Source organism: Physella acuta, unplaced genomic scaffold, assembly GCF_028476545.2.
Source record: "Physella acuta isolate Inbredline_101_S28 unplaced genomic scaffold, ASM2847654v3 ptg001064l, whole genome shotgun sequence".
Taxonomy (NCBI): domain Eukaryota; kingdom Metazoa; phylum Mollusca; class Gastropoda; family Physidae; genus Physella; species Physella acuta.
Genome location: NW_026732581.1, coordinates 726,666 through 751,577, shown reverse-complemented (window position 1 = coordinate 751,577; position 24,912 = coordinate 726,666). Strand labels below are relative to the sequence as shown.

General features: G+C 36.1%; 1 protein-coding gene across 3 annotated transcripts in view; it reads left to right on the top strand.

Moving 5' to 3' along the window:
• The window catches only part of LOC131955384 (uncharacterized), a 35,935-nt gene extending 19,631 nt beyond the window's left edge, over nucleotides 1–16,304 (top strand). The window contains exons 1-5 of one of the 3 annotated variants that reach the window (XM_059319506.1): nucleotides 10,297–10,431; nucleotides 11,096–12,046; nucleotides 12,924–13,036; nucleotides 14,275–14,379; nucleotides 15,937–16,304. In XM_059319506.1, coding sequence (XP_059175489.1) covers nucleotides 10,342–10,431; nucleotides 11,096–12,046; nucleotides 12,924–13,036; nucleotides 14,275–14,379; nucleotides 15,937–16,123 — 1,446 coding nt within the window. In that variant the 5' untranslated portion in view covers nucleotides 10,297–10,341 and the 3' untranslated portion in view covers nucleotides 16,124–16,304. Of the gene's footprint in view, nucleotides 1–10,296; nucleotides 10,432–11,095; nucleotides 12,047–12,923; nucleotides 13,037–13,408; nucleotides 13,424–14,274; nucleotides 14,380–15,936 lie in introns of those variants that run through there. The other 2 variants (XM_059319507.1, XM_059319508.1) reach the window with 2 other exon arrangements.
• The last annotated feature ends 8,608 nt before the right edge of the window (nucleotides 16,305–24,912 follow it).

Here is a 24,912-nt window from a genome sequence, read left to right as displayed (position 1 = left end):
CAGAAATGATACACTACGTAAATTAACAAGTTGAATAAATTAAGTTAATTCTAAGAAAAGTAAGCTTTCTTGTATATCATAATTCATTCAGGCCTCTGAAAAAAAGCATATATGTATAGGAATATGACTTTGTGTCTAATAAGCAGCATATACCCGGCATTGCGCCTGACAAAAAAAAACACATAACTTAACGTAACTCTAACTTTAAACTTAACACTTTTAGCCACAATCAACCAAAACCAACATACAAACTCTAAAAGCAAACACAAACACCAAAACAAACCCAACGCAAACATAATCTGAAATGCAAACGCAAACTTAAACAAAAATATAAACACAAACACAAATACACATAGAAATACAAACACTAGCACAAACGCAAATCTAAACACAAACAGTAAATCAGAAAATAATGCAAAATTAAACGCGAACTCAAGCACTAACTTAAACGCAAAGATGAACGCATTAGGCTCACAGAATAGCCCTGGTCCCCAAAATCGCAGCCCGGCCATCACTCCTGTGGGCCCACCTGATTCTACTTTATAAACGACTATAATACCCCAACTTATCCATAGTCTTTACACTCATTTAAACGATCGTCATTGCCATATCGCACACGGGAAGGAGGACCTGGACGCCAAATAGTACTCTTTAGTATACTTTTGGACATCTTTACTAATGTTTAGGAAGAGATCCACGCTTTTCTTTATAGTTATCTAATCCGAATGCGACAAACGCCCGAATTGACATATAAAGGGAGTGTGTGGTCAGCCGCTTTTACTTTCTCTAACGTGAGTTTAGGTACACATAAGAACTGGGTGGGACTCAAGGACATTCAACTGACTTGAAACCAAACTCGACTTCAATGCTTTGGGGTTTGCAGTCCCATAATAATCAATAAAGCTATAATGGAAATAATTGATTAGTTAGCCTATCTCTGTCTACATTTCCATAACTACATAGAGGAAGGTAGATATTACAAGTATATTACCCTCAGCAGGCTAATAAAAAGTACCAGAACAAAAAGCCGTCTACTATAGGTATAGACTGGCTTAATTATATTAAGCATAGGCAAGTTGAAACAGGTACACCTATTACAGTACGAGACAAAGCGTTCAACTAAATTTTTTTATAGTTGTTCAGGTAGTCACAAATGTATGCAAAAACATCGATCTGTATAGATCTACAATCAGTAACAGGTGCAATATTGTTAAACCCAAACGTATCAGTTTACAAAGAATAAAAAAGATTGATGATTTATAGTGCCGGCAGACACACGCGATACAATCATTGGCAAGTTGTACAATTACCGGCTGGGCGATAGAAAATTGAGTTTTGTGATTGAACGCTTCGAAATTTCTGTATCCAGTCCATACCAGCTCCACGTATGTTACGATTAAAGTCTAAATGATTTTTTTAGGATTGAATATTAAAGCGTGCGCCACATGACCTAATGTGTTTTAAGTTATGTAACAGCAAACCACGATAGTGGCTTGGCGCGCTTTAAGGGTTTTAAAGGGCAACATTCATGTATGAGAAACTGACCTACCTACCGTCCCGAGTTGTGGTCGTTGATTCATTTTTCAAAGTTTGCCATCAACAGCTTGTATTTGAATGTCAGAGAATGAAAATTCAGCCTCTACAACGTTTTGCAAAAATACATATAAAACACGATAAAAGAATTTTTATGAACACATTCAAATTTGACGACACTTTTCGGGCCCACTAATTGTCAGCCACAACCGTCCTTCTCCCTGCAACTTCACACCTCGAGGTGTAATTATGAATACGGTTGAATTTGTTATGATCCCTATACGGCAATTGAAAGGGGAGCAGTAAAGCACGGAAGGTCTGCCTCTTTTACACTACAGTTTGAGTGGAAGATCTAGTATTTAACGATTAAAGAAAAGCATTGGATACTGAATGTAGAATATACATAATTTTATCATAGCTAAAGTATTTCTTTTACAAAAAAAAACATAATTGCTCGAAGAATTGAATTTTTACATTTTTAAAATTGTAATATTAATTTGAATATATTTGGCCACTGTCCAGTCTCCACACCTCCAACTCCAACCCCCCCCCCCCCCTCCTTCGCAGATCTGGAAGTTCCGCCACTAATTTCGATACATTAAACCGTACTAAAAATCATGTCTAATCCCGAGTTGCCATCCCAGGTAGCGTTATAAAAGAATATTCGAGAAAGTTTAGGGGAGATCACTCCCGCTTTATTTAATTTATTCTATGAAACAAGATACTAGTCCATATTAAAGTGAAAAAGATAATTGATTTTAACTACGGATTTTACCCCTAACAAACGCTACGCAAAATCACCGTGCTACACAATTAGTCCCGAGTTATGGGCATTGATTCAAAGAAGTTTGCCATCGACTGCTTGTGTTTGACTGTAGGATAATAAAATTCAGCCTCTCCAACGTATTACAAAAAATATAACACGTGATAGTAAAATGTTTATGAACACATTTAAATTTGACGACACTTTTGGGGCCCACTAAATGTTTGCCCGAACATATTTCCCTCCCTACCACTTCGAGAAGTAAATATAAATTTGTGTGAAAATGTTATGGTCCCTGTGAGGCTATTGAAAGGGGAGCAGTAGGGCACGAAACGTTTGCCTCTTTTACACTACAGTTTGCGTAGTAATATTAAATGATTGGGGGAAAGCATTGGATACTGACTGTAGAATATACGTAATTTAATAAAGATTTTCTTTTACAAAACAACTAGCAGTGCGTGAAGAATTGCACTTTTACATTTAAGTTGTTTTATTATTATTATTATTTACCTGTAAAAATTCCTCACATCCCCCAACGTTAACCCCCTTGCGTCGCAGGTATGCAAGTTCCGCCACTGCCGGTGTCAAAAAAGTCCCAATGGATAAAACCGCGCACAGAAAATAGTGCACAATAGGAATTTGTACATTCAGGAAAAAGTATAAAGACGTTAAACACACGATACAAAAAACCTACTGAAATATCTCACACAAAATTGAAAAACTCACAAAGCCCTGAATAAAAGTTAACACGACTATTTTTAAATTTTAAATAGAATAAAAAATGTTTTTATTTTTAAAGCAGGGGGCGAATTTTTTTCGCTACGCTTTTTATGCAGGTGTACCATTATTTGTATTCAATTTACGGTAAAATTATACTACAGATAAAGCCGGGCGTTAGTTTTAATTTGTTTAAGCTCTATTTAGATAGTAGTCCGTGAAATAGTACCAGGATGTAAGAGTGTAAGAAGGTGAATTTGTGTGTGCATACAAAGGGAAGAGCGGGGGCGGGTAGCCGGAATGGTATACTTGTTTGTGAAGTGTGGTGAATAGTTTTTTGGGTGTGGGTGTTGGGGGCTGTGTTTGCTAGAGCAAAGGTTAAGGGAATACGTATCCATGTCTAACCTTGTGTTTACATAATTCTGCTACCTCAATATTTGAAAATATAGTGTGCTCAGTCCTATGCCCAGCTACTCTATTTCCTAACGTAAATAAGAGATGTGAGCTAGCGCTATAAATCTATAAAGCTATATGTATTTTAAAGAATTCATAAAAAACGTTTTAATAACAAGCTTTTATGTAATAATGCACTAAAAAATAGAAAATAAATGATACACTACCTTTTACATTACTATAAAGAAAAGCGTGGGTTACTTAAATATCTATTGGCTAACTTTACTAATATGTAGAAAGAGACCCTCGCTTTTCTTTATAGCAATTTAAATGGTAGCGTTTAATGTATTTTCTACTTTTTAGTGCACTATTACATAAAAGCTTGTTATTTTAACGTTTTTTTATGAAATTTGTTTTTAGTACTTTACATGTTTTATTTACACTAGAGTTGCATGACTATAACCCATGAATGGCTTTCTCAATCAAAGAAATATCATTCATATTTTATGTTTTAATTTGTGTATATGGAGCTATAGAGCAAATATCACATATAATAGAGTTATTCGTTCTCGTTGCTATTTAACCAAGGTGGGAAGTTTAAATATTTGGACTGGGATAAAAAGTGTCTGTTTTTTTTTTTTGTTTTTTTTGTCTTTTATGCACAACTATTACTTTCATTTTGTTAAGAATACAATCTGGGGATGTTTCTGCAAAAAAAAAAAAAAAAAAAAAAATTAAATTAGATTGGGTGGCTTTTCCTCTCTATAAGCAAAACTCGGATACGGTTTGACACCGTTCATCCAACTACCATGAAACTGTGTGAAGCTGAGGAGTATATGAGTTGATGAGTCTGCGAAAAAAAAATGCCTTATGGGCAGCGCCCGGAAGAGTGCAAGTTTTCTCAATACACGGTATGGCGCCCAGAGTGGCTATGGTAGCACTTGTATCCGTTAATAGGGCGTCCTGCGTAGCTTGTTAGGGGTACTACTGTATTCAGCGTTAATACTTTAACAAGTGCAGTCGTTAGCATCCCGGCTATTGCATGACCTGAAGTTCCACGGGCTATCTTGTGAGCAATATGGAGCCTACAATGGTCTTTAGAAAAAGGCTATACACTAAAGACAAAAAAAAGTAACAATAATCATTACCATATCGAATCAGGTGTGTTCTCCTGCGCCCATGCATGGTGTGATTTAATGCCTTGGGCTTTTTCGTGAGCGCAATGGCGCCTACATTAGTTTTAAGGTGCACCCTACAATATTGACACGGCGGTACACGATAGTCTATAATTAAACCGAGCCGAGTCCCCTACGTCCCCGACACTTAGGCGGTGAGTGATTAATGGTGATATTACGGCGAGTGATTAACGGCGGAAGCTGTTTAAAAATGATGACATGATAAATATGATCCAAGCGCAGAGATTGTTTACACTTAAATAACTCAATTGTAGAAAACATGGTCACGCGTCTAAGAATATAGGGTTAGTAAAGCATTGATGAAACCCCCGTAATATATTTCGTCAAATTTTCTTTTTTCTTTTATGCATTGCAGCACCTTTAATCTCTATCGCCCTGAAACTTTGGGAAGTTGTTGAGAGTACTCCTGGGGAGGTTTATGCGAAAAAAATAATATTTCGCTGTTACAGGTTGAAAGTTTACGTCCTTGGTTACCTCGTGAACGCTGTGGCGAATATATTAGTTCTGAACAAGGCGATAGACTATGGAAAAGATAGGTCGTTATAGTCTTGCACTAAACTGAATCAGTTGCGTCGGTCGACGCCCCGGTAGGATGCTATTTGGCGCCCAGTGCTATTCCTTGCTATGGCGCATACGCTAGTTTCAAAGAGTGCGATAGAATACGAATAAGATGCAATATTACAGTCGTTCAATAAAGTTAGTCGCGGCCGCCGCGATCTGTCAGACTTTCTTTTTGGACCGCGGCAACTCGCGAAGACGGTTACGCTAGTTTTATATATTGAAGTTTAAATACATTTAATGATGGCATTTTGAATTTACTTTATGAGAAAAAAAAAACACATTACGAAGGTCACAATTGTAGTTAAAACTCTTTCATCGACGCTTTCTAAAAGACAATTTTTTTTTCTTTTAGACATTTTCCTAGGAATGTTTTTAAAGCTTTTGTTGGGGGGGGGGGGGGGCAGTGGTCGGGCAAGCATTTTCTAAGAGAAGTGCGCCACTGGTAACATTATCTTATATATATATATATATATATATATATATATATATATATATATATATATATATATATATATATATATATATATATATATATATATATATATATATATATATATATATATATATATATATATATATATATATGAACAATATTTCACTACAAACAGATTGTAAATATTTTGAAATTATAACTATGACCATTTTAAAGAAAGTGTTTGAAATAGAAGGCAGAGAATTAGATGTTTTACTTACGTGTGAAATTTCATTTATCTATATGAATTAGTACTCAAGTTGTAGACTTTTTAAAAAATTAAAAGTAGAAAAATATCCACTGCCTGTTATCGGAAATCGCTCAAAAGTTGATACGGATCAAATTTGATATAATACTTATATATGAAATTTCATCAACCTAGCTATAACGGTACTCAAGTTATCGTGTTTACAGACACACAGACACACAGACACACACACAGACACAGACACACCCACACACACACACACACAGATATACGGGCAAGATTGCAAAACTATGTTTTTCCGACTCAGGGACCCCCGAAACGTCGAGATTTGCAAAAATATGTTTTTTTTTCTACGGTTACTAGATTTTCTCTATATTTCGTTTATACGAGAAAGTAATAAAATGTGTAAGCTAGTGATCTCAGCTGAATAAACTCACTACCTAAAGTAGCAGTAACTTTGCGGTAATTGGTCTCTAAACACGATACGGCTATTGTCTCATATAACATATCATTTTAAAACATACATAATTTGTCCATATTATTACAGATTGATAAAATAATGCCCCCGCCCCCCCCCCCCGGTAGGGTAAATTTGTGTTCCGTATCTTCCGCAAGCATACCTGTAATTTAGTCCGCCCAGGACATGGGCAATTCAAAATTAATTCAGTGGGCGGGGCTTCACTCATGTACTGAGTGCTAAAGATTTTTACAGTTTACGTCCTTACACAAATCTCGCAGGCTTTTTGAGACAGAGGAGAGTTAATCTAATAACACATTGCTACTAGGTAAGAACATTTGATTAGATTAAAGTGATTAAACACAATTAAACACAATGTAAAGACAAACTTGTGCGAAGTGTGTGTGTGCTTAAAAATGTGTTAAATGAGAAGTAAATAAAGATTGTATGGAATTTATTTTCCTTTAAGAAAAAGAAGATTGCTTACACTCATAATTAGATACAGTGTCGTCTTTAGGTGGGTATCTATCTATCTATCTATCTATATATATATATATATATATATATATATATATATATATATATATATATATATATATATATATATATATATATAAATATATATATATATATATATATATATATATATATGTATGAGTGTATGAGTGTATATATGTATAAGCTTTAATATTTTGTAATTTTTTTACCATGGTGTCACCTCCCTAAATGGTGTCACGCGGTGCGGTACGCACCCCCGGCCCCGCCATCGCTACGCCTGTGATTAGATAGGAGAGGAAGGAAATCTAATATATAAAGCTCAATGCTGTATGTAAAAATACATATGTTTGTCGTTGACATACTTTGATTGATTAAAGTGTTAGACTATTATCGTGCGCATTTGTCTAAATTTATGAGTTAAAAAATTATTATTGAAAGTGTTGGGAAATAATTTTCATTTTTCAAACTGATAATAATAATTTTTGGCATGTTCATTAAACACAAGTTTTTAAAAAATATCATCTTTTACAACAATTCTAATTATATCTTTATTTAGTCCTATAGCACTTACTTCCCTTTGATAAATTAGGAAAACACAATTACTTCCCTTTATAAAACCATTGCATTAGTGGAAAAGAATTTACTTTTTATTACTTTGTTTTGGTGTTGGGAAAAAATAATTACATAATTAGCGGGGATTGATCAAGTGCAAATGTTGTAGGTATCTTACTGATAAGCTTGGAGTATTATAATTGTTCATTAAATTGAAACAGGCGCGTTCATTTAAGTGAGTGCAAAGACTATGAATAAGTTGGGGTACTATAGTCGTTCATTAAGCTAAAACAGGTGATTCCGCCCCGGGCGTTTATGTTCGCGTTAGTGTTTTCTTTGTGTTTAGGTGGGTTAGCGTTAGTGGTTGCGTTTTGATTTGGTTCGTTTTTGTTCTTTCTTTTTTCGTTTTTGTTTGTGTTTTTTTCTTTGGGTTTGTATTTGTGTTTTTGGTTGGTTTTGCGTTTGGATTTGGTTTGTTTTCGTTTGCTTTTTCGTTGTTTTTTTTTGTGTTGGTATTGGTGTTTGTGGTTGTGGTTGGGTTTGTTGTTAGGTTTTTGTTTTCGTTTGCTTTTTTGTTTGTTTTTTCTTTGTGTTTGTATTGGTGTTTGTGGTTGTGGTTGGGTTTGTTGTTAGGTTTTTGTTTTCGTTTGTATGTGTTATTGTGTTAGCGTTATGTTTGCGTTTTGTTGTTTTGGTTTTGGTTGGTTGTGGTTTGGGTGGGCAATGCCGGGTTTATGATGATTACTAAACACACAGGTGATGGTCTTTAACAGAAAGGTTTTTCACAGAGGCCAGAGCAGGGCCTGGCCGGGACGGCTAGTACTAAAATATAAAGCACTTATTTTCTACTCTATTCTAGGCCTAAACAGTTGGAATTGAATAGAATCGCGTAGAAAGAATTGCTTACACAAAAATTCAAAATATTTATGTTTTTGAGAAATCGAAATAATTTAAAGTAGGGGCCTACTGTTTTCCGTCACCTAATATTACTTTAAAGTTTAACATAATCAAAATAATAAGATCATTTATGTATTTTTGAAGTTTATTCTACCTAGATCAATCGGTACCAAATTATCAGTATTTTAGAAACCAGATTTAGAATAAAGTACCACTTCCAGTTATCGATAGTCATTCAATATTTGAAAGTACAAAAAGGGACGGAGTGGTCTTTTGGTAGAGAGCTGAATAGCTAACCCGTAAGTATCGAGTTCAAATCTGGGTTCAAGTCAGTAGACCGTCCCTGAGTCCACCCAACTCTGAGGGTTACCTAACTCACGTTAGAGAACGTAAAGGCGGCTGGGCATAGTGCTGACCACACTATCTCTTCATATGCCGAGGTCACAGAAACAAGTGGACTCTAATTCACTTGCCCTATAGACCGTGAGGTTTGAAAAGGGAGCTTTACTTTTACAAAATGTGTAATATTTTAGACTTATATATACGAGATTTCGTCCGTCTTACTAACAAGGTACTCAGTGTATCGGTATTTTAGAAACTAGAAGTAGAATAAAAGTACCACTTACTTCCTGTTATCGCAGTTTACGAAAACATTTGAAAATCATTCAAAAATAGCACTTATGTATGAAATTATGTCTAGCTCCCGGAAACTACTCGTTTTCAGACGGAAATATAGTGAAGTACCACTTTCGGTTGTTCAAATGTCGAAAGAAAAATGCGCATCAAATTTTATTGCTAACATGTTAATTAAATTTACTACAAAATGTCTGTTCACATGACCATATAACATGAAGAGCAGACACGCATCGATCTATTCCTTTCAGTTGATCTCCATTTTAGTGCTTTACTTGTAATCAAAACATTTTGTATGCATTTTTTAAACGGAATAAGATCACGCAGAAAAAAGAATTGAGCACCTAATGTGTGAGTATTATAGAGCGTAAAATGTGTACTTTCTAATGCAAATATTAATTGCCTTTTTCGGGAAAACAGAAACAGCGTAAAGTATTACTTAAGGACACCGGGAATCTTTAAATGTTAGAAATAAAATTATGAAAAACATAATATACTTATGTATGAAATTTCGTTTAGCTAACAGAAACAATACTCACATTATTGGGTATTTTAGTTTTTTGGAAACAAAAAATAGAGATGTAAGTTTAAGTGATGCAAGTATAAAAGTAAAAGTTTTTATTTATCTGTAAAATATCGTATACATAATTGAAAAATTTCTGAAGTAATCGTGCTCACATGGAAATAGTGTAAAGCACAATATTGTAATTCAAAAGTTCATAAAACCTGTTCAAACTAGAACAATATTATTTACATATTACCTATATATCAAAATTTGTCAACAAAACTTAAACTGTACTCCAGCTATCGTTGTCACACACCCACCCACACACCCCCACAAGCATGCACGCGCACTCTCACACACACACACAGACAGAGAGGAAACAGGATTGCAAAACTTTCTTTTTATGGCACTGAAGGTCGCAAAACGTATAGCAAAATCACGATTTAGATTATTTCACGATAGCCATACATTTTTTTTTCGAGTATGATATTAATAAAGTAGGGTAATGCAAAACGTCGAAAACTGTCAAAATTTAATTTAACTTATGTGCATGAATACAATACCTCTCTCTATTTAATCTGTGAACTAGAAATGTAAACATTAGCTGTAACTGAACTTTTAAATAAATTGCTATCACAATAACTACTATTTTGTATACCTGCAGTTGATATAAATGAACTTCAGATCACAACGGAACAAACTAACATAAAGAAAAATAACACGAAAATCAAAAACCCAACACACATTTTTGCGCTCAACGAAACAAACACATGTTTATTTAATTATCTTTATTGATTTCTAGTACCAATATTTAATTTATAGATGATAATTAATCCTTGTACAATGACACCAGCTTTAGCATTTAACTATTTTTAGTTGGGCTGTAAAGCTACATCTAGATTATCAAGGGTCTTTGTCAACTGGCGCGTTAGATTCAATTATTCAGAAATACAAAGATGGCAAGTTTATCAAGACGATGTCAAATAGGTGTTCTCGTGTTGCTGGTGTTGGTGCTAACAGTGAGGCTTAGCTCGAACAACTGGGTGGTGAGTGGCTAATTACATTTTTGTGCGACTGAATGGGGTGTGCATCGATAACATTGTTGGCAACTGATTTGTGAGTGAATCAGTAACAATGTGGGCAACAGGGTGTTAGTAAATCAATAGCATTATTGACATTTAAAAATCAACTAGAAATGCTTTTGAAATACTTTAAATTGCAGATATACGTCTTTTACACCCAGAATTACACTCAATAAAATGTATACTGTAACTTACTAAAATATTATTTGAGATGCTTGGATCATGAACAAAATAACTTAAAGTAAACGATTTAAAATTTAAACACTTACTTTGAGAATAAATTTAAAAAGAACAATTTTTCTACATTAATGAAAAATACTTCTTGAATTATTAACATGTAAATAATGCACGAATTAACTGTAAATGTCATTTTCCCTTGGACTACACCACTTAGAAGGGAAATTACAGAATGTATATTTAAGCAGAAAATATATAGAAAGTAAATAAAATTGTAGCATAGAAATTCAATACATTTTGTAGTTAAAAACATAGACTTACTATTAGTTAGGGGTTATTGACTAACATTATGTGAGGGTGACGATAAAATACGACAGAAAGATACTTTTATTTACTGTTATATATATATATATATATATATATATATATATATATATACTATTTTACACAGGTAAATGTTTTTGGCTATAAACAACCAAAAGAAGTTGTTATTAATCAAATTGAATTGAGAAGTGAAACTAAAACATTCCAATCAAACGCACAAGATTCCGTAGAAGCAACAGTTCTAATTCCATCAACAACCGAAAAGCTACCTACACCTACTAGTCGTACAAGCCCTTTTACTCGTGTGTCGAATGAAGAAATTTACATCTACTCGGCCATCGCTAACATCGAATACGTGGACAAGAAAAAGCAGCTGGAAAATAAACAAATTGCCAGCTTTGACGCAGAGCTGATTCTGACAACGATGGACGCCACTAAACAAGGCTATAACTGCTGCGTCATTTACCACGACTCCGAGTCCGTGACTCTGACTTTATCGCCGGCTTCTTACTACCTGAGAGAGTATATTGTGGGCGGACCGTCCAATGAAAAACTTTATGTCGCACGGCAGTATGTTTGTCGTGGTACAGTTACTTCCGTAAACAACATGCCTGAGTATGTAACCTTGACATCAAGTTCAAAGTGCCCAACGGACCAGAAAAACTTTCTGAAAGTTCTGTACCCAACAAAACAACCTGGGATTGCACTTTGTGGTAAAATAGCTCACAGTGGAGGAATTGATCCCCAGAAAGCCATTGAATGGTTTGAGATGCAAAAACTTCTGGGAGTTGATAAAATTCTGATCTACGACTTGGGAAATCCTGAAGGTTTAACTCGAGTGTTTAGACATTACCAACAGGAAGGGATTCTAGACTTGCAGCCTTACGAGCTTATAGGAGAGCCCAAAACTCGAACACTTTCAGAAGCCTACAAGCGTACTGCACAGTTTAATTATGACGAAACGTTGTCGGTCCTGGAGTGTAGGCATCGAATGGCGGGATACGATTACATCATAAGTCATGATGTTGACGAAATGATCATTCCACGCAAGGAAGTAGATTTTAAAACTTTCTTTCAGGTTAGTTTAGTAAATATTTGCCTATAACATTATTATAATATCAAGCCCCCCTCCACCATTTCTCAATATATCAAATCCCCCCCCCCCCAGTACCCACACTAAGGAACTACATTTTGACAAAAAGCATTTTAAAATATATACTCAATGTGACAAAAGAACAGCTAACGATATTTCTATAGTAAAGTCTCTTCCCATACATCTCTCTCGAATCAATTTGGTAATATATAAAAAAACATAGATTATATCTGGGCATTGTTATTTGCACCGACAAAGTAGGAAACTTCACTCAATCAAAAACGATCTACTCTGTCTAACAAAGAAACACAAACACAACCATACAAACACCACTCTAAAACTATCTGCTCTGTTGAACAAAACAAAACATACACAACCACACACACACCAATCCAAAACTATCTACTTTGGTGAACAAAAGAACACACACATACACATAAAAGCAACATATACACAACCACAACCACACAAGCACACACCACACTAAAACTATCTACTCTGTGTATAAAAGGAACACACACACACACACACCAAACTAAAACTATCTACGCACTAAGAAAAGGAACAAACACACACACACACAACCACACATACTTACACACACACCACATATAAATACAAACACCAATCTAAAACATTCTACCATGTGTAACAAAGAAACACACTCTACACGCACAAACATAAACACACACCAATCTAAAACTATTTATTCTATGTAGCAAAAGAACACAGACATACAACAACACACCAAACACAAACGCACACCAATCTAAAACTATGTACTCTCTGTAAAAAGGAACAATTATACACACACACCGACAAACACACACTAATCTAAAACTATCTACTTTGTCTAACAAAGGAAAAATGGTCCCAGCACCCGACTGCTTCAGCACTTTTCTTCCACACGGAGTTTTTCCTCACTACCTGGCCAGCTAGCAATCCTGAAGAACAACTTATGGTCAAACGGTTCAGGTAAGTCGATGGCCCCGTGTAAACCAAGTTCGTAGGATTAGGTCAGCGATGCATCTAGGAGCTAAATTATAAAATCGCACATTAAGTCTATTTAAGCGAGTCCAGTATGAAGAAATAAAGTACACAATGTATAATTGCTAACGTTCTTTTGCAATATCCGCAGTGTTTTTAAGGTTGCTAAACTCTTTCGCAATAAGAAACAAACTTGCAAAATTGTTTATTTCAGACATATTCGTAGAAAATGTATTGCGCATTTGTATGTGCTTTTGTGTTTTAAGTGAGCTGAGAATTGGCAAAAAAAAACATTAAATGGATGTAAAAGAAGAAATAATAATTGTCAATAATTCGCCTCATTTTTCGTTTTTCTTTAAGCTAGCAAGTTTCAGTCAATCTTTCGTACGTTCGTTCGTTCGTTCGTTCGTTCGTTCGTTCGTTCGGTCGGTCGGTCGGTCGGTCGGTCGGTCGGTCGGTCGGTCGGTCGGTCGGTCGGTCGGTCGGTCGGTCGGTCGGTCGGTCGGTCGGTCGGTCGGTCGGTCGGTCGGTCGGTCGGTCGGTCGGTCGGTCGGTCGGTCGGTCGGTCGGTCGGTCGGTCGGTCGGTCGGTCGGTCGGTCGGTCGGTCGGTCGGTCGGTCGGTCGGTCGGTCGGTCGGTCGGTCGGTCGGTCGGTCGGTCGGTCGGTCGGTCGGTCGGTCGGTCGGTCGGTCGGTCGGTCGGTCGGTCGGTCGGTCGGTCGGTCGGTCGGTCGGTCGGTCGGTCGGTCGGTCGGTCGGTCGGTCGGTCGGTCGGTCGGTCGGTCGGTCGGTCGGTCGGTCGGTCGGTCGGTCGGTCGGTCGGTCGGTCGGTCGGTCGGTCGGTCGGTCGGTCGGTCGGTCGGCCGATCGATCGGTCGGTCGGTCGGTCGGTCGGTCGGTCGGTCGTTTTTTTGGTCGGTCATTCTGTCAATCTGTCAATCACTCAATCCTACAACCCGCCAATCAGTCTTTTATCCATATCGTATCCATAATCACTAAACTACGCCTAATATCTATAATACAATAATGTAAAGTCGGAATTCTACATTAACGAGCATTTTAATAAGCAATTTGTAAGAAATAAAGTAACTTTACTCCTCAAATGAATGTGCCTAAATGGTTTTAGCAAACACGTTTTTAGAATTGTGTAACAAATCGTACTAAATTTAGGACAACTATAAATTGTGAGTACCTGTAGTAATTAAGGCATTTTGTACCATCTGTCAGGAACACGACGGTGCCACGTTGGGAGTGCTACAAGTACGTGTACCAGCCGTCACGTGTCATCACGTCAATTACTCACACTGTGTTCTCCAAGCCTGGCTTCGGCAAGTGAGTTTTTTTTTCTATATATCCGTAGGCTGAGTTTCAATATTTTAATTGTTATCGATTTCGCTTACGTGAACTTTAATTTTTTATATTGAATTAGACAACCCAGTTTCCAGAACTGAAAAAGTCTATCAGCTGCGCAACACAACTCAAAGGAATAAGGCAATATGCCCACCCCACCATTTAACCTCAAATGAATACTTACTTTTTGGCTCAAACTCTTGCATGATACCATTGGGACATCCACACACTAATGACGTCCATCTTGGATAGGAGAGGGGGGGGGGGGTCATTGTGAAGTCGAGTTATGTGGACACTTGCAGAATGGGGGCGGTGGTGATGGCAGTGGTGATGGCAGTAGGATGGCTAACTTTTACGATTTAAACTAGCCATCCCGGCCAGGCCATGCACTGGCCTCTATGAAAAACCTATAAGTAAAGACCATGATATGTGTGTTTAGTAATCAGTATTTACCCGGCATTGCCCACCCTAACCACAAGCAATCAAAACCAAAACACAAAAAACATAACACAAACCCAACCACAAACGCAAACACAAACGCAAACACAACCCCAACCACAAACGCAAACACAAACAAAACACAAAGAAACACAAATGCAAACATAAACGCAAAGTACTCACAGTCTAGCCCGGGGTGACAAATTGCACCATGCTGGGGCACGGCGGAACCGCCTGTTTCAGTTTAGTAAACGACTATATTACACAAACTTATTGATAGTCTGTTGCACTTACTTAAACGAACGTAAGCGCCATAGCGAACACGGGAAGGCCCGGGCGCAAAATAGTACCATGTCAGGGAGCCGAAAGACCCCCTGATTTAATTCACTTAAAGACTATAGTAACCTTTCTTATCCATAGTCTATCGCGCTGATTAAAACGAAAGTATGCACCATATCGCTTACAGGATAGCCCAGGCAGAGGCGTAGCGACACTTCACGGCGCCCGGGGACAACCTTTCGATTTGGACCCCCCCCCCCCTCGAACTTTTCATTTGCAGCCCCCCCCCCCTCAATCTTTCGATTTGCACCCCCCATCGAACTTTTCATTTACACCTCCCTCAAACTCGATTTGCACCCCCATCGAACTTTTCATTTACACCTCCCTCAAACTCGATTTGCACCCCCTCCTCGAACATTTCATTTGTACCCCCCCCCTCAAACTTTCAATTTTGCGCCCCCCTAAGGTCGGCGCCCGGGGACAGATGTCCCCCCCCCCCAAGCCCCCCCCCCCTCGCTACGCCTCTGAGCCCAGAACGCCAAATCGAACCCTGCGGTTGGGCCTGTTTAAATTTAGTGAACAATTATAATACCCCAAGCTTATCCGCAAACGGAAAAAGTAAACATAGAGTACATTTAGGAGCTGTTACTGATTTAAAAAATAATAATTAGTAAACAGTATGTTCAGTGTACAAAATAAATAAAAGGCAGTTTTTAAAATACCTACAACATGGCACTTGACATGAGAACACGTCTTTAATAATTTGCATGAAACGGTCTGTATTTGTATGCCTTCAACCCTAAAAATTACCTTTAACCCCAGCGCCAACATACAACCGACTGACGCCATCCTCCACCACTACAGGCAGTGCCCAGAGGACACCTGGAAGACCTGCAGCGTACCGTCCAAAATTGATGACGTCATGACTAGGTACAAGGATCTGGACCAGAAGGTCGTCAAGGTCAGGGAAGCGACGTCCACACAACCAATATATAAAATTATCAAATAAAATCTAAGACACACAATATAACATTGAAACCATTAAAGAAAATGACATATACTTAACTCTATATTTCGGAAGGCCACAAAAGCTCAAATAAAAAAACAAAGTCAACACAAACTCAATGAATAACATTTGATTTAAGTTTTACCATATATTTTAGTGTGTCCAACTAGATAATCATTGAATAAAAAAAAACATTTAACAGCTAAATATAAGACGATCCATTGCTAAGTTAAGGCTTTTTTATATTAGTAAACTACCTGACTTACTTACAATTTTTTTCCAAATCAACTGGGTAATTAATATTTGGAATAATATCCTCAATCAAAACACCATCCTTTGCTAACACCGCTATCAATGCATTGAACCTTACAAAAACAAACATATATATCAATTTGCTTTAAGACCCTTTTATTTTCTTATCATAAATATTGTCGTCTACTTCTTTTATTTCATCTCCTTTCAGCTTTTTTATGTAAAGAAAAATGTTAGATAAATTATTATTATATTATTTGTTTGAATATTTCAAGACTTACTAAAAAAACAAAGGTCATTTTGTACTTATTTTTGAAATGTTATAAAATTTTCCATTTTGGCTGTAATATTTGCTAAACATGTAGAGAATGATTCTAACTTAATTTTTAATTTTGACAATACAACACATATACACGATAATGCTAATAATAATAACTACAAAAAAACTCAAATATAACAAAACGCAAACACATATACAAACACAAACGAAAACACAAAAAAATCAAATGAAAACAAACCTAAACCTAAACCTAAACCCGAACGCAAATCCAAAATCAACCATAAACGTAAACCCAAACCCAAACGCAAAGAAAACACAAACGCAAACATAAACACAAAGTGCTCACAGTCTAGCGCGGCGGAACCGCCTAATTCAACTTAGTAAATGACTATAATACCCAAGCTTATTCGTAGTATTTTTCACTCACGTCAACGAACATAGGCGCCATTGCTGACACAGGAAGGCCCGGCGCCAAATAACACCATGTCGGGACGCCGAATGACGCCTGGATTCGATTCGATTTTAGTAACTTTTCTCATCAACAGTCTATCTTACTGTTTAAAACGAAGTAATGCACCATATTGCTCACAAGATAGCCCAGAGCGCCAAATCGAACCATGCCCGGGCGACAGCGGACGCGCCTGATTCAATTTAGTGAACGACTATAATATCCCGAGCTTATCCGCAAACGGATAGAGGTAAACAAAGGGGATATTTAGGAGCGGGCCTCTAAACTGTTATTGATTTGTTTAAAATAATTAGTAAACAGTACGTTCAGTGTATAAAATTAATAAGGCAGTATTTAAAATATCTGTGTTCTACTTACGCCATTTGACTTGATCAATCCACACTAATATGTATTTTCTTCCCAACACCAAAACAAAGTAATAAAAAGTAAATCACCCCCCCCCCATTTAACGGTTTTTTTTAAAGGGAAGCTATTGTTTTTTCCTAATTTTTCAAGGGACGTAATCAGTGCTAAAGGATTAAATGAATAATTTTCAAACACAAATAAAAATTTTGTGATGGGTGATACATTATCTTTAATTTTCTTTAATACACATGCCGTCTATTAACAATGTAATTTAAAAAAAAAATGAAATGTGTTTTATAACACCTTCAATACTAATTTGTATATCATTAAATTAGACGAAGAGTACTTTGAAGTCTATTTTTTTTATCTTCTATTCCTTTGTAATCGCGGATCCGCTATCCACGGTCACATACTCAATTGAACTTCATATATTAGACGAAAATTAAATGAAACTAGAAGAGAAAGACATTTTGTGGTTGGGAATAATGGTACAAGCAACGTGGTCTTGAGTTGAATTAATGGTCCTAATAGCCTCTTGCTTACTTAGCAATTAATACAATTTGGAAACATGCTACCTTGAACTGACTAGCTCTATGTTAATTCGTTGGTTTGATCTTTGTTCAGTGATCGTTTTTTTTTTTACTTAGATCAGTAGACCGAGACACATCTGATACATTTCACACAAAATTTATGATTCTGCCCGACTTGTCACACAAGGAACCTACTATCGAACGACTGAATGGGCCCCCAGCAGAAAATCATTAATGCTTCGTTTCAAATTGGCAGTTACGGCCTCTTCAATATTAATGTTTTTGATGATCTTATAATTGCATTGGTATGTCAATAAAAATGTTCATTCGGCCGTGTTGTCAAAAGAGGAATGGCCCGTACCTACTACAAGGCTTATCGTACACGCTAGAACAAGTAAAATAAGTTAGGAAAGGGGTTAGAGGGGGGGGGGGGGGTAATTGTGGCACGTACTACCCTGGCGAACATGTTGGGACATTGATGTTTTTATATACCATACCATAGCTTTTAAACCTTTGTGCTTAATGTGTCTATTCCTTTATAAAAAATATTCTGTTAAATATATTAATCACGTAGAACAATATGAAAAGATTTCCAAGATTTTAAAACTAATTCAATTCGCTTTCATTTTTATCAGTGATGATTTTAACAAAGGTATACACACCTAACACTTAATTACGCTTTTTAAAAGCATATACGAAAAATAAAAAAATAAATTAAAAAATAAGTAAAAAAAAAGAACATGTAATTATAAACTTTAAGTCTGACGCTCGATTTGTAGAAACGCCGACGTCCCTTCTTTTGGCTAGAGGCCCCCTCTTTTCAGTCCCTCGGTTTTTAAGTGCCCATTGATTTCGACGTTAACGCCAGGGCCTTGTATCGTGACACAACACCCAAGTGTCTGGGACGTGTTCGGACAAGGAACATCTCCCAGGGCGGGTAGTATAATGTACTAGAGGGCAACAAAAGCCTAGGTCCGCCACGGTTGGGAACACGCCAGAGGGTAGTATTGGTGAAGCCTTTATGTGACGCTAGGATCCGTGCTATCTCGACTTCTCTTTCTTAATGTCCGTGTTCGGCACTCAGTCGTTAAATTACACAACCGTGACTAACAGCTACTCCGCTGTTACTTGTTTAATTGCGCGTACGATTGTATTCAACCCTGTTATTTCTTATATGGCTACAGTGGCGTAGCGAGGGGGGGGTGGGGGTGGGGACCGCACCGTGAGACACCATTTAGGGGGGTGACCAATGAAAAAAAATGAAAAAAGAATAAGAGAAAAATTATAATTTTACTTAATTAAGTAATTAATTCGAGTGTTAAATAGTCTTTTTAAAGTGCAAATAAAAAAGTTTGAAGGTGGGGGGGGGGGGGGGGGGGTGCAAATCGAAAGTTTGAGGGGAGGCTGTGCAATTTGAAAGTTTGACGGGGGTTGCAAATCAAAAATTGAAATTTTGTCCTCGGGAAGGGTCGCTGCGCCTTTAGGGAATGACACCATTAAGTGCCGCACCGGTTGAAACCCGACATCGCTACGCCACTGTATGGCTACCTGTGTTTTTATTACTTAACTTTATCCTTGCAAATCTGAACGAAATCGCTGCCTATAAAGTGAGTCAAAACACATTTTTAAGATTAAAAAAATAAGAACAGCCAGACTGAATGTGGGACAAACGTTGAGAACTAAATAGTAAAGATTCTTCTCTCGACAAAGCAAACTACTGGAAAGATGAAATAAAGCTCATATGTTTCTTGACCAGCAGCTTTTACTTTACTCCAGTACCCATTAGAGCTGGGTGGACTCGGATTAGGGTTAGGATATCCAACAGTCAAAAGGACGAACCGAGATCCGAACTCGAACCTCCTGACGTTCTCCTATTAACCAATACCTCCCGAAAATAATAGGCTAAAGTTCAATTATTTAAAGTATGATTATTTGCTTTATTTTTTGTTCCCTGTGAGTTTAAAAGAAATCGCTACACAAGTAAGTCAAAACAGTTTCAAGATTTATCAGAAGAAAAAAAATACACACACAATTAAGAACGATGAAAAAAAAAACTAAGAATAACAAACAGATCGATGAAAAGACATGCGAAGTTAAATAAACTCAAGCTTACACCGATGAAATAAACAAGAAATACGTGAGTTAACATCAGTAAATACTGTTTTGTTTATACTGTTTTGTTTTACACAATAAGCTAGTCAAAATAGAGTTTTAAGATTTGACAGAAACAATCTTGTCAAAATAGAATTTCACTATTTGCCAGACAACAGAAAAGTAGACAGAGAATGACAGACATTGTGGGATAAATAATAGATCTAACAGTTGAAATACACAAGAATAACATAAATTTATACCATAAAATATTATGCAAAATACTATCGGGTCTCTGCTACTAAAAAGGGGATTAATATTTACATACGTTAATTTTGACTCTGCTTCTGGCGCCATTTCAAAAGGCTACGGTTGAATATTGGACGCGCATGAAAACACAGGCAATGACGCTTGACAAAAATTATAAAGAAAAAAAAAACGTTTTAAGTAGGACAAAAAAAAAACTATTTGTAAAGAGTAAAAAATGCAGGAAATAGTGTTGTTTAACAGGGTGTATAAGTCGTACTGTAATGCTGTTCATTTTCTGTAAAATCCATCTAGAGTTATTTAATTTAATACTCTGATATTTCATTTAAGAAAATAAAACAAAAGTAAAAGTCATTAATAATAAAAATAAAACAAAATTGCTTTCTCCAATATAAAGCTTTGGTTGCTAAAATGAGTTGCGAATGCTTTTATTTTAGAGTGCTATTGTTTTGTTGTTGTTTTCAGTAGGCCTACATTTAAAAACTTATTTTTATAAAATAAAAAAATAAATTAATTTTTTTCCACTTTTAAGTAATTTTTTTTTAAAGTACAGTTGACAACACATAGGCCAAGACTAAAGAAAACCCGATCAGTTGCTTGCAATCTCTTAGAGACAATTATCAGTTCCTTCTCTGTTCTTGTTTGATGCTCAGGCAAAATATATTTCAGCCGGTTATAAAACAGTTTAATGCGGGCCGCCAGCGCTAATACAGAGATGACAAGTATTTATTCTTGCTATCTCTCCTTTAAGAATTGAATTTAACCATTTAAAATTAAATAAAAATGACTACCGTATTGTCCAATTAAATTAAAACTAGATATTCGTGCACTGTCAGTGGAGTTGATTGTATCTGGACAGTTTGAAGGAAATTGCTGAATAAGTAGTAAAAAAAGTAAGTATAGTTCCCTTTTCAAACCTGACGGTCTATAGAGCAAGTGAAGTAGAGTTTACTTGTTTCTGTGACCTCGGCATATGAAGGGATAGTGTGGTCAGCACTATGCCCAGCCGCCTTTACTTTATCTAACGTGAGTTAGGTACCCATCAGAGCTGGGTGGACTCAGGGGACTCGAGTCTTAAGGGTTAGCAGTCCAGCTCTCTACCGCTAGACCACTCCGTCCCCTGGAATAAGTAGTGGGTGAGAGTTAAGTTACAAGAGACGTAAAAAACGTGAACTAAACGCTTATAAAAAGCTTATAAGTATTTAATTCTACTTTAGAGTAAAACAAGTTTTTGATATACAGTATACGTTTTATTTTTTAATGTTGTAAACATTTGTATTGTCACAGGTTATAATTGTAAAGTATTATATTATTAATGGAAATTAAGTTCCCCCACCCATACCCGACACTCGGTAAACTAAATGTATTTTCTGTCCGTTTAAATCAGATGTAACCGAAGGGAAGCAATCGAAAAAAAATTGTTTTGCAAAGGTACATTCCCATGTTGCTACAGTCATATCATACTCAGTGTCGTTTACATGTGAAGGGATAGTGAAGTCTTTTTTTTTTACTTTCCCTACCGTGGTCAGCACTATGCCCAGCCGCCTTTGCTTTCCCTAACGTGAGTCAGATACCCATAAGAGCTAGGTTTACTCAAGGACGCTTATCTGACACGAAAAAGGGGATTAAACTTGAGACTCTCGGGTTACCATTCTCTGGATACATTGTTGGATACATACATTGCTGGATACATTGTTGGATACTTTGCTAGATACATTGATTGATACATTGCTGGATACATTGCTAGATATGCCTATATTGCTGGATACATTGCTTGATACATTGTTGGATACATACATTGCTGGATATGTTGTTGGATACTTTGCTAGATACATTGATTGATACATTGCTGGATACATTGCTAGATAGCGATACACTGTTGGATACACTGTTGGATACTTTGCTGGATACATTGATTGATACATTGCTGGATACATTGCTAGAAAGGCCTATATTGCTGGTTACATTGCTGGATACACTGTTGGATACATTGCTGGATACATTGTTGAATACACATTGCTGGATACATTACTGGATACATTACTGGGTAGTACATTGCTGGGTAGATTGCTGGATACAGTTTTAAACTAAATTAATAAAGTTCCCTACTGCTAATAAAAGAAAAACTGTGTATGTGTGTGGTTAGGTAACTATTTAAACTTAATTTAATTGACGTTCCATTATCCAATTAATCTAACGTTTCACACAGTGGTAGAACATGGCAGACAAAGCAATAATATTGAGTTTTGAATTTAATTAGATAGACAATTAGGTGTTAAAATTTAATTTAAAAAATATTTTGTTCTAAAATAAAAGGGGAGACAATAAGGTAAAATAATATATTGAACATAAAAAAATAAAATAAAATACACCTGCGCCCCCACTTACTAAACATGCATTCCCTTCATAGCGAATATATTGATAGGTTTACTTTCTATGACATAATATAAGACGTGTGTTCAATTTTCATCATTGAGCGATCAGGTTTGTATCTTTAATCACACCAGCTTCTAGTTTTAGTAAGGTTACACCACATTAAACTTATTTTTTACTTTTTAAAACATTTTTTGTTGCTTTTTTTTGTGATTTGTGAAGTAAGAACTTTTTAAAAAACTTTTTTTATTTTTATTTTGGTGAGATTTATTTTATTTTGTTTTGATATACATTGAGATATACAAGTACTAACTTAATTGTAAGGGATGCAATATGCATTTTCAGTAAAAAAATATTTCTCAGTAAGTTGTCTCCCCTTTTCTTAAACATGAAAAAAGGAGGGAGTCTTGAACAAACGATTGAAGGCAGCAATTTTATGTTAGTATACCCCCTGCCTAGAATAGGTTCAGTTTTTACCAGGAATGTTTTTTTCCGGTAACTCGTGTTACTAAATAAATAAAAAAGATAAAGAGCAATAACCGATTATATATTTAAATAAATATAGAACAATTGGTACATTCGAAATAATTAAATACAAAAATAATTTTTTATTAAAATTAAAAACGACTGCAAGAACCTGCAAGAGGTCAACATCGCGAGTCCAGTGCTAACCTGCAAGAGGTCAACATCGCGAGTCCAGTGCTAACCTGCACTACTCAAAATTCCTGATTAAAATCAAACCATTTTTTTCTACCAACCCACGTCTTCTTGTTATAGTGGCTTTGGATACAGTGTCAGCAAACTTCACCACAGCTAGTAGTTCTTGTACCAGCCAAGATGCACGTTTGATCACGCTGGTTATAGTTAGTGTATATAAGGAGAGTGTCTGAAATAGGTTGGCTGCGCTACATTTGACGATAACCAATAATTAAGGAACCGCGGGATATTAATGTACTAAAGAAGCACTAAAACATAGTCGAAGAAGAAAAAAAAATGTTTAAGGACCTAACCTCAGAATATAAAATATAATCAAGTAACACAAGAGTAAATAAATACAATGAAAATATTGCTAACTTCAATTCGCAAGAGGTGTTTGCGTTGTACAACATTATTTATCATCTACCATTGTTTAATCGTTTAAAGGTTTAATCTTACCGGGAGTAAAGTATGTGCAATTAACCCATTAAATTAACTTGATTTTTCTGATGCTAAACTTTATCGATTAATACTCCACGCGTTTAAACTGTGTCAGCAACAGTATTGGATTGCCATTAAAAAAAAATCAATGTGGTATCGAATTTTAAAGTCGTTATTTTCGTCTTATAAGTATCTGCAACATTTTTAAAACACGCTAAAAATGAATTAAAAACCTTTATAAGAATCAACACAAAAGACTGAATCAAGACTTTAAAACCTACAGTTAAAAACAGATTTATTATTCGTACAAACGTATTTATTTTAAGTTATAATTACTTGTAGTAGACGGCATTAAATATATTGAAACGTCCGTCTAAGGGTTGGAAAGAAAAAAAGAAAGAATAAAGGATTATACAAAAGAGTAGTATTTTAAATGACCTGGTACAAATAGTTACGCCGTCATAAATACAACGTTAGTTTGTACGCAGATAGTAGAGTTGGTATTACTTGGCTTTAAGTTAGAAAAAATAAAAATAAACATGTACTTTGGTTTTATTTTGTGCCTCATCTATTTCATGTTTTGCAAAGGTAAGACTTGAAAAAATAACATATTATAATAATATGTATCTTAAGAATAGATGCATAAATAATATTTAGATTGATTATAAAGGAAATTAAAATTGGCTTCCCACTTTAAAATGTTGTGTTATAAATTTAAGTTTGGCCATCACCCTTGTTAACTCCGCTATTTTGTTGTCACGATAGACCTGTTTGCTCAAGTCGTCACGAAGTCATTCAAGCGTGTCAGCTCACCAAACGTCAATGTCACCTCCTCAGGCCCAACCTTCACCGCCCAATCACTGCTCACCTGCGCTACAAGAATCTCACAAGGGAGCTCAAACTATTTTTTCTACCAGCCCACAACCAAGACTTGCTATGCTGGGATAGACTCCAACGTATCTCAAATCCCAATTGATGCACACGTTTACAAATTCGACAACTTTGTTTTTACTATAACGACCACTACACCACAGACAACTACAACACC